Source organism: Mauremys mutica, chromosome 13, assembly GCF_020497125.1.
Source record: "Mauremys mutica isolate MM-2020 ecotype Southern chromosome 13, ASM2049712v1, whole genome shotgun sequence".
Taxonomy (NCBI): domain Eukaryota; kingdom Metazoa; phylum Chordata; order Testudines; family Geoemydidae; genus Mauremys; species Mauremys mutica.
Window position 1 is genome coordinate 44988724 of NC_059084.1, and position 10617 is coordinate 44999340.

Consider the following 10617-nt stretch of genomic DNA (forward strand, 5'->3'; position numbering starts at 1 on the left):
CGGCCTGGTGCCAGGCGCCCCCCCCTGCCAGCCTCTGCCCCCCCCAGTGCCAGGGCCCCCCCCCGCTGGCCTCTGCCCCACCTGGTGCCAGGCGCTCTCCCTGCCGGCCTCTTTCCGGCCTGGTGCCAGGCGCCCCCCCCGCCAGCCTCTGCCCCCCCCCCCAGTGCCAGGGGCCCCCCCTGCTGGCCTCTGCCCCTGCCTGGTGCCAAGCACCCCCCCTCCTCTGGCCTCTACCCCACCCGGTTCCAGGCGCCCCCTCTGCCAGTCTCTGCCCTGCCTGGTGCCCTGTGCCCCCTCCACTGGCCTCTGCACACTTTCCCCATGGCTGGCTGTGCCTCTGCCTGCCTGTTCATCCATCCCCAAACCCTTCTGTCTGTCCGTCCATCCCCCTGTCTATCCATCCGTATGCTTCTTTATCCTTCCATCCATCCTTTATGTCATTGGTCCCCAACCTTTTCGTCTGGCGCCCGCCAGATGAAGGACCGTGGCGGCGATCGAGCATCCGCCAAAATGCCACCAAACTCGATGGCGTCGCTTGTCGGCGGCAAGTGGCATCATCCAGAGGTGTCGCCGCTGAAATGCCGCCGAATTTCGGCAGATGCTCGACCACCAGCCAGGACGTTGGGGACCCCTGCTTTATGTATCTATCCATCTCCCCATCTATCCATCCATCCGCCCCTCCGTCTATCCATCCCCAAGCCCTCTATCTCTCCAGCCATCCATCCATTCTATCTGGCCCCATACACCCTCTCTGGCTGTCACTGCTCTCCTCACCCCCTTAGAGGTCCCCTTCCACCACTGCCCGGCCCAGCTGGGAAATTCCAGGTTGTGACACAGGGCGAGGCAGGGGCGGGGGCGCCCTGGCCGGGGAAGTGGGTTTGTGCAGCTGACTCTTTGTATGAATGGGAGGAAAGTCTGAGGCTTCCAGCCCCCCCGCCAGGTGTGGCTGACTCATATTTTCTGAGCCCCTGCACGGAGATCAGGCCCCCGTTGTGCCGGGTGCTGCACAGACAGTCGTGGCCTCTGAAGAGCTCACAGTCTGAACAGACACAGGGTGAGGGGGAAACTGAGGCACAGAGGCAAAGGGACTTACCCAAGGTCCTATAGCAACTCAGTGGCAGAGCTGTGTCCTGAGTCCCAAACACCTGTCCTATGCACCTGATACAGCCAGTGGCTTCCAGCTTCCTGGGGGCGGGGTCATCTATAAACCTCCATTCATCCCTCCCCCAGCCCTGCCCTGCCCTGCCTTCTCTTAACCCTTTGTGAACTGCCCCAAAGGGGTCTCAGTGAGATGGACACGTTTCTACTGCCAAGCTTTGTAGACTATCAGCAGGGAAGTGTTCACCCACCCACTGAAATGCAGCCAGCTCTGGGGTGGGGCAGCTGGGGAACAATTCACTAGATCTCACTCCCCTCCCAGAGCTGGAATGGAACCCAGGAGTCCTGGCTCCTAACCCTGCTGCTCTAACCACTAGACTCCACTCCTCTCCCAGAGCTGGGGATAGAACCAGGAGTCGGGACCCTCACTCCAGTCCTCTACACCTCACTGCCAATCCCTTTTGTTTCCTCTTTCATTCCCAGTTCTTACCTTTAAAAAAAAGTCCACACAAAAAACTTAAACAAGGGGGTGGTGGCAAAACCAAACAACACTTTGTTAATGTGCAAAGTTCCTTTATGTTTATTTTAATTCACGGCTGACAAATTGCTGACATTTCTCCCATGAATTTGGACATTAAAGGCCCATATGCAGGTTTCAGGTAGCGGGAAATAGTCCATAGTGGTGCTCATATTCAGGGATTTAAAGGGACCATTAAAGCAGCTAGTGCAGACCTCAGATAAGCCAGTTATCCAGTACTGAGCCAGTCACTTGTATGACCCACATTAGGATCTGAAGGTCTCACAGTTTGGGTTACCATCCTGTTAGAAATATGCCTAGAATATGTGACTAATAATAATTAGTTCTTCTCAGTCCTCAAAGGGCAGAAAAGCTATTCCCCTCCGATCCCTCCAAAATAGGCTAGTTCTGAACTCCAGCTGGAAACTAGCGACCATAAGAAAACTACCATTAACTTTGTGACACCTCGGCTCAGCTAAAGTTGGAAGACTGTCCTGGAAGAGCAGGATGGCTGAATCTAGGGAAAATATCCCATGGATAATCTGTTTTGCTCCTCCGTTATCTTCCACCCCCCAATTAGGAGCTGTGCGTTGGTCTGCATCAGATCATCCACCTCCACGTGAATGTTGCTGGTTTAAGGGCACGAAAGCAAAGCTAATAGAACTAGCCAAAAGCCCACTATGTTTAGGGGAACTATAATGGATTGTGTTTGCTTTCAGAAGGACTGTTGCACCCTAGAGTTTAGCGGGTTCGTTGGGTGCGAGAAGGAAAAAGAATTGAAATCAGCGAAGCATCAGACAGTGCTTAAAATCCTGGAGAGGATCCCAACTCATAGCTGGAGTGAATAAAGAGAAATACCGTCCCTGAAATCAATACAGCTTAAAAACCCTCCGAGGAAAGAATCAAAGATATCTGTTGGACACCATCACCATCTACTGGACGTAGATGGAAGCAGCAGAGGAAATCAGCTAAAGGCTGGGAGAGGGAGAGACACAGTGGGTGAGTTGATACCTTTTTTTGGACCAGCTTCTGTCCATGAGAGAGACAAGCTTTCGAGCTCCACAGAGCTGGGGCAGAACTTGGTCCTTTCATCAAAAGACGCTGGTCCAATAAAAGTCGTTACCTGACCCGCCTCGTCTTTCTCATGTCCTGGGACCAAACATTCCCTGTTCTGTTCATTCCCTCTGAAGCACCTGGCATTGGCCACTGTTGGAAGACAGGATCCTGGGCTAGATAGACCATTGGTCTGACCCAGCATGGCCGTTCTTATGTTCTCATCTACACTGCAAACAAGCAAAGTCTGATGGTCATGAAGCAAGTGTCCAGTAGAAATCAGAAGCCGAGTGGTTTCCAATGGCCCTTAAATCAGGATGTATAAAACCAAGGATGCCCTGTGGGATCCCAGAGATAGCTCACCCCCAATTGTCCTACTCGCCCTTCCTCCAAGGTGATAGGGCTTCAGCAGAAGAATCCACAAAAGAGCTGCAGAAGTGCTACCAACACAGACCAGCCGTGTGGAATGACGTCCTCTACTGGAGAGTTCCCAGGGCTGAGAAGGCGCAATGAGATTTCATTTCAGAGACTGGGTCTCTTGTGGCCTTTAAAAACTGGGACCTGCAAATTCCCTGATGAGCCCAGCCTCTTCCTGGTGACAGACCCAAGAACTGGTAGTTTAGATTTTTACCAGTATGTGGATAAACCTTTATAAACACAAGTCAATTGGCCAGAAGGAAACTTAATATCAGGCAATTGCTTTTGATCATTTAAATTAGTCCCTTTCCCACCAAGGCATTCCCAGAGCAGGGTTTCCAAGCCAGATGGGACCATGGTGATCACATGGCCTGAACACAGGCCAAAACCTGACCCCCAAAACACCCATTCTGAACTAGAGCAGAGCTTTGAAAAATTCCTCAAAGCCCCTTAAGACAAGAGTTGCTGGACTCCTGGGAGGGTGATAAACGTAGCAGAAATACTACAAAACTGGTGACTGATGATTAGAAGTAAAGAAATGTCGAAAGAAATCTTATGGATCAGTCTATAACAGCTGGGCCCAATGCTAGTCTGTTTCATTTGACTGCACGTGTATTTTGGGTTCAGTCCATACCGGGTATCTGACCGTGATTTCTAAATCTAGTGATTTACCATGACCTGTGTGGCCCTTGGTGAATTAATAAACATGTTGATTAGTTAAGGATAAGCAAGTGCCCCGATCTGGGAAATAGCAGAACCTAGCATTCGAATAAGTAAGCTGCCTGGACTCAACAAACCAGTCTTTATCCTCATTCAATTCCAGTTCACTATGGAATATATTTATCCAACCCGCAAATCTACTTTGCTAGATTTAAACTCTAACAGGCGCCTCGGCCAATGCAGAAAATGGACACCCAATCGTGCCTACAATTCTCACCACGCCCTGTGCCGTACAGAAATGCTACTGTCCCCATTGCCCAGAGGGGCAAAGTGAGGGGCAAATTTTTCAAAGTGATTCAGGGGCCAAACCCCATTTTAGCAGTGACTTGGTCACATGGAAGCTTTTAGTGGGACTGAGGTGCCTAAATCACTTTCACCCTTCAATCGCTTGATACGTCAGTTTCCCTAATTTGACCCACCCAAAGACTCATGGAAGACAGTTGCTCCCAGCCAGGGACTGAATCCAGGACTCCTCAGCCCCACAACAGCTTTCCTATTACTAGCTAATACCATTGGACTCTCCAGCCACATCCTGATTTCCAGACATTAACACAAGAGCACGTCAAAGAAGCTCAAGCCGTGTAACCACTGTGCCCCTTGGTGAGTTACCAGCATCAGGGATTGAAGCTTGTGATCTTAGTATGAGCTAAAAGACCCACCTTGGGTAGCTGACCCACCTTGGGTAGCTGAGCCTAGCTGTGACCCAACAACTGCTAGAGGATGATGATGTACCACGTGGATGCACAAGAAGGTCCTGGCCAATGCTGGTTGGGCCACCTCAAGATAGTCTTAAAACTGGGGCAGCGGGATGGTGGCAGGCGGGGTGGGATCTTTGGTGAACTTGATGTCCCGACAGAACAAGATGGGCTCCTGGCCCAGGCCGAGACGGTACTGCCACACGTAGAGGCTCTGTTTGGGCTCCAGGGTAGCCTGGAAGGTCTCCTCTTCCTCCCGGGCTTCAGTCCAGTCCTCCTTCTCCGTCTTGACACTGCTCCCGCCGTACTGGGCCGAGAGGGAGAACTGGGCCTTGACGACAGCCGCCGTCAGCTCCCCGGCCCCGAGTGAGGCAGAAGCCTCCACGTTCCAGTTGCGCCCGACGCTGGCCACCTTCTCCTTGGCAAAACCCACCTTCCGGGCCACGACATGAGTCCAGGTGATGGGGGTGTCCGAGTCATTGGAGAGAGTTTTGATGCACTCCCACCCGCTGAAGGAGGGGCCCCTGGTTAGGGCCAGCCCCCCAGGAAGGAAACTCACCAAGTCAGGGTGGATGGAGTAGACTGCAGCCAAGTTGGCGTTGATAAAACTCTTGTAGAGGTGGAACTGAGCTCCCCATCTTTGGTCCACCGTGACCAATGCCCAGTAGCTCCCAATGCCAAAGTAATATAGCCCCAGGCAGCACTGGGGATGGAGCGGGATGTCTTCACCCCCGGAGTCTGTGCTTAAATCGCACACACTACGCACAACCCCCTGGCCAAAGAAGAGGATGAAGAAGAGGTCAGCGCGTTTCATGTAGTGGTCCCCGCCACGGCAATTGGGATGCAGCTCGTAGACCCGAGCTCCTTCATCTGTGCTCAGGTCCTGTACCACCCGGTAGGAGTCACCCTTGATGATGTAGATATTGGGGTCCCTCTCAGAGCCCAGGTAGTGATCCCCACCCTGGCACGAGGGGTGCAGGCCCCGGATCTCGATGCAGCGTCCAGTCTCCAGACGCTCTGTCCGCAAGTAGCAGCCCAGGTCAGAGCGGACCACGAAGTCTCCATGCCTCTTCCGGAAGATGCCAGTGCCGGGAGCGTCTTTCCGTGGGACGATCCTGGCCATTGAGCCTCAGACCCTGAGGGAGACAGCAAGGAGAGGACAGGGGTCGGGGAGGGGAAGGATTATAGGACAATGGCCAGGCACTGCCCTGACTGGCTGGTCCCTGTGTGAGACAGCTTAGCTCTGGCGAGATGCTCCTTTCCTGCTCTCCTGTCGTACGTCAGGGAGAATTTACAACCAGAAACTCGTGGATCTGCCAGGAAACATCGGGGGTTGCAGAGAGTGAAAGACCCAGAAGCCCTCCGGGGTTCAGAGACATGGCCGCTGCTCCAGCAGGCGTCCCTAGCGTCACCCTTCCCGAGCCGGGAAGTGGCGTAGGTGACGCAACAGATGTTGCAAGACCGGCAGGGAAGAAGAAAGAAATTGTGTAAACACAGTGTCCTGGGGCCGGGCTTGGAGATTGGAGTGGAAGGGGTGTGAGAAAGGCAGAGTTTGTAAGATACGGGCCCCCGCGTAGGACTGACGAGAGGGGGACAAAGGGGAAGCAATTGTACCAGGGCCCCAAGCTCAGAGGGTCCCCAAAAGATCTGTAACTGGGGCAAAATGGGGGAGGGTGGGATCCCAGCAAACATAATGAACCATGGCCCCCAGTTTCTCTCAAGGGGCCTGCAGTGAGTAGAGCTCTGGGCTGGCAATCAGGACACCAGGCTTCTCGACCTGGCTCTGCTGCCAGGCAAGACCTTGGGCAAGTCACTTCCCCTGTGTGTGTGACTCAGTTTCCCCTCTGGCTGGCCTACGTAGACTGTAAGCTCTTCGGGACAGGGCCTGTCTCTCACAATGTGTATGTACAGCACCTAGCGCAGCAGGGCAGTGATCTTACCTGGGGACTCCTGCAGTAGACATAATTAACCGCTACCACTTTATTCTCTCCAGGCCGTCGAGACGAGGCCAAAATAGCTCCGTCGCCAGAGACCCTGACCCTTCTCTCCCGCATGGTTGGGCAACCCAGCTCATGATACCTCCCAACTCTTGGGCCAGAAAGCCCATGCACATGCCCTCGGCCCTGTGCCCCGTTTCTTCCCTCCCCGTCCCCACTGGGGCTACTCCCTCCAAAACAGACATTTTCCTCTGAAAACATGACGAACCGAGGGGTCCACAGGACTATCAATGGCCTTGAGGCAGAGGTGAAAGTAAGCCGGTTCGCCCTGTTACGGTGTACCAGCAAGAGCCGGTGCTCCGGACAGGGGCGGATCAGCTTCCCCGGCGGCAATTTAAAGGGCCTGGGGCTTCCAGCAGTGGCTGGAGCCCCGGGCTCTTCAAATTGCTGCCGCAGCCCTGGGGAAGGGATGGCGGGGCTCGGGTGGCGATTTAAAGGGGCCAGGGCTCCCACTGCCGCTACCCTCTGGGGCCCTTTAAATCGCCACCTGAGCCCCGCTGCGGGAGCCCGGGGGTAGCGGCGGCAGGGCTCTGGCAGTGATTTAAAGGGCCAGGGGCTCCCAGCTGCTGCTACCACAGACCCGGGCCCTTTAAAGCTCCGCCAGAGGCCGGGGCCCAGGGTAGTGGCAGCAGCCAGAAGTCCCCTCCGCTGGTGATTTAAAGGCCCACGCCTCTTCCGGTTGACCCCGCGCCCCCAATCACCAACGGTAGCTCTTCGGGACGCTGAGATTTCAGGGGTCTCTGAGACCCATGACCACCCTCGGATGCCCTAGTTCATTTCTCAGGGTTCCTTGGTCTTGTTTTGTGCCTCACTAGGATGGCCTGGCCGCCTTCGTCCCATGGCAGGAGCGTCACTATTTGACCAGCTCTGCCCCACTACCCCTATTTCCCCCTCTAGGGAGAACCCTGATGCATTGTGGGTTCCTTCTGCTCTCCTTTCGGCAGCTGCTGGGGTTGGGGAGCTCAGAGCAACTTTTGATCTGGCCTTTGTCCACAGCCCAGGGGGAGTCGCTCCGGAGTCCCCTCTGGGGCCACTGAGCCGTCCCTAGGCCAGGGGGCCCACCCCCATCTCCATGGGGCCATCCTCCCCTTGCTGGCTCTGCCTCCCCACACCTCTGTGTCTGCCCCAGGCCCAGCACCCCAAGGCCAGGCTGGTCCCTAAGGACCACCTCAGCTGCTACCTCACCACCAACTGCCTCAGCGAAGGGCAGTAGGTCCAGCTTCACAGCCTGGACCCCTTGCACGGGCTCAGCGAGCACTACCTGGGCTATCAGACAGACTCCAAGGTCTACAGCATCTGGGGCAACTCCTTCCGGGTGGTGGAGGACCTGAGCACAGACCAGGGCGCCTCTGTCGGGCCGCTGCTCTGCTAGGCAGACCACTTCGTACACTACCACGCCACACCTTCTATGTCTACAGCCTGGAGCAGGGTGTCATCCTGTCCACGAAGGACCTGAGCCAGCCCCACCAGCTCCCCCCCAACCCCATTCACCCTAAGCGCTGCCAGGGCCTTTGCTAACTCTGTACTGACTCCCACAAGACACTGGTCATGGTGGATGAGAAGTGGAGAGCCAATGTGAGGACCCACCCAAGCCTTACAAGGGGAATCTTCTCCACAGGGGCGGCTCCAGGCCCCAGCACACCAAGCGCGTGCTTGGGGCGGCATGCCGCGGGGGGCGCTCTGTGGGTCACCGGGAGGGCGGCAGGCAGGCAGCCTTCAGCGGCTTGCCTGTGGAGGGTCCGCTGGTCCCGCGGCTCCAGTGGACCTCCCACAGGCGTGCCTGCGGGAGGACCACCGGAGCCGCGGGACCGGCGACCGGCAGAGCACCCCCCACGGCGTGCCGCCCTGCTTGGAGTGGCGAAATGTCTAGAGCTGCCCCTGCTTCTCCTCCCACCCCAACCTGCTCAGCTTCCTGCCCAAGGGGCTCCTGACCCTCACCAGGGGCATCTCCATCCACAGCTGCGACTGCATCAAGGCAACACATCTGACGTATCCATCACCCAGACTGAGAAGGTGGCTTCCACCAAGCAAGAGATGTCCAGCATCAGGCGCAGCTGGGATGTGGCCACCATCAGCTCTTTCAAAACCATCACCATCAATGGCCTCATCGCCCCGGGCCCAGTTCTCCCTGGCGGCCCAGCCCAGACAAAGCAGGAGGAGGACTGGACTGAAGCCCTGGAGAATGAAGAGACGCTGCAGGTGACTGTGAGACCCAAGCAGAGCTTCTCTGTATGGCAGTACCTCCTCAGCCTGGGCCAGGAGCCTGTCCTCTTGTGCCACGACCCCACCTGACCCTCCTCTCTCCCTCTGCCTTCATCCTCCTGAGCCTCTTGGAGACAAAGCCGCAGACGATGCCGTGACCATCCCATGGGTGTCTGCCTAGCCAGAGCCTCTTGGGTTGAGTGTTGCGTTGGCCTCCTAGAAATTTGTGGGATGAAATCAGTCCCTCGAAATCCGTGCTCACAGTTTCCCCGTGCCTTCCTCCCTGCCTGCCCACCTGGCTCATCTGCCTCTCCTGAGCGGTTTTCCCAATGCAGATGATTTAATTAATTCTCCTCTCAGTCTCTTATGATTATGGCTAGGTGTGGCAGAATTCGATTTTTACACATTTTTCAAATTTCGACAGATACGATCGATGTTTGTTTTTAAGCATTTTCTTCCATTTTGATAAATTTCAATTTTCACAGTTATGCAAAATTATGGCCTTTAACCTTTTTTATTTTTTAAATATCTATTTACATTTTCACAGTTGTGGGAAATTGAGTGGGATCAGACAATGGAGGAGGACAGACAATAATTATTTAATGATAGTGGACATTGAGATTCAAAAAGTTAAAGATTTATGGCCAGTAAAACACAAATTGTCAACAGCACATGGCCAAATATACGGTGTAAATGGCCTTAAATCAAATTCTAGTAATTACTCAAACAGCATTTTCCTTACCTTGCCTAGCTGTTGATTTTGATTATTATTGTGAAATCAATGTTTACTGACATTTAACGATAAAAATCAAATCCTCCTGCAGCCTGAATTCTGCTTTGGGATCATTTTGGGGTGGAACCTGTGGCAGAAACACAATGCATTTGTCAATCCTGAATAAAGCATTGATTTAATTCAGTGTTCACCAAGTTCTTGGCATTGAATTTCCTTGCTTTTCTCCTTTCTTTCACTTTGGGGGCTATAGAAGGGGGGGGAAATGGAGGAGGAAGAAGGAAAGCGGCAGGGACCTATGAAAGGCCCTTGAGTTGGTATCTCTGTGAGACGGCCGGGGAGCAGAGCGGGTTGAAACCAAATATGTGGGAAATTTAGTGTGCTGGGCCCAAGAACCCACACAGACCCATAGAGGCCTCCAAGACGCTTCGGCACTGGCAATCCCCATCTCTCCATGGCTCCTGGCAGTGGACCAACTGAGCCAGGCAGGTATTTCTGGTGACCACATGCAGCCTTTTCCCAGCCCACGGCATTGGCAAGTGCTTGGGCTAGGAAAGAGAGACAGAGGTTGAGACATGGTCCATCCCTGGTTGAGCCTGTTCAATGAGCCAAACCAGTGGCCATGGACTCCCCCGCTAGGTCCGTCTCTTTGTCTCTTCACCCTTAGACCCAGCTCAGACCCTCCCACCCCGGCCGCCTGGCACCTTTTCCCCTTTGGTCCCCAGCTCAGTCCCCACATCCCGCCTTCTGGGAGATCCCACTACCAGACGTCAATCGTTCAGTCCTTGGGGAATCTTGCTCCCTCTCTGGAAGCTGGGTTGGTTCCAAGCTGTTCTTTGCTGAACCCCAGACAACGAGGGGACACCCCCACTTCCTGTGCCAGGAGCAGCATTAACCGGTGTACACCCACCGGCCAGCAAGGCAATGTGCAGAGAGAAACTGAGGCACGCACTGGCTCAATACAAATGGTACAGAAAATGGCCACTTCGTCCCACCCCACCACACTGCCCTGAGTCTATATATACCTGCTCCCCACACCACCCTCCACCCCAAGCCCTACTTACCTCCCCACTCCAGGGCTGCCTGGGGGCAAGTGGGGCAATTTGCGCCCGGGCCCCACAGGGGCCCCCATGAGAATATAGTATTCTACAGTGTTGCAACTTTTTTTTATGGAAGAGGCCCCCGAAA

General features: G+C 54.7%; 1 protein-coding gene across 1 annotated transcript; it reads right to left on the reverse strand.

The window, feature by feature from the left end:
- Positions 1 to 4495: 4495 nt before the first annotated feature.
- On the reverse strand, positions 4496 to 8575 carry LOC123347299. Its single transcript, XM_044984721.1, has 2 exons — positions 8436 to 8575; positions 4496 to 5636 (listed from the first exon to the last, which is right to left on the reverse strand). The coding sequence occupies exon 2, from the start codon at positions 5621 to 5623 to the stop codon at positions 4595 to 4597; it is 1029 nt and encodes a 342-aa protein (XP_044840656.1). The 5' UTR covers positions 5624 to 5636; positions 8436 to 8575; the 3' UTR covers positions 4496 to 4594.
- Between the last annotated feature and the right edge of the window lie 2042 nt (positions 8576 to 10617).

Bases quoted from the DNA above. Each gene is read 5' to 3' on its own strand.
- LOC123347299 (XM_044984721.1), bottom strand. From the start codon at position 5,623: ATGGCCAGGATCGTCCCACGGAAAGACGCTCCCGGCACTGGCATCTTC.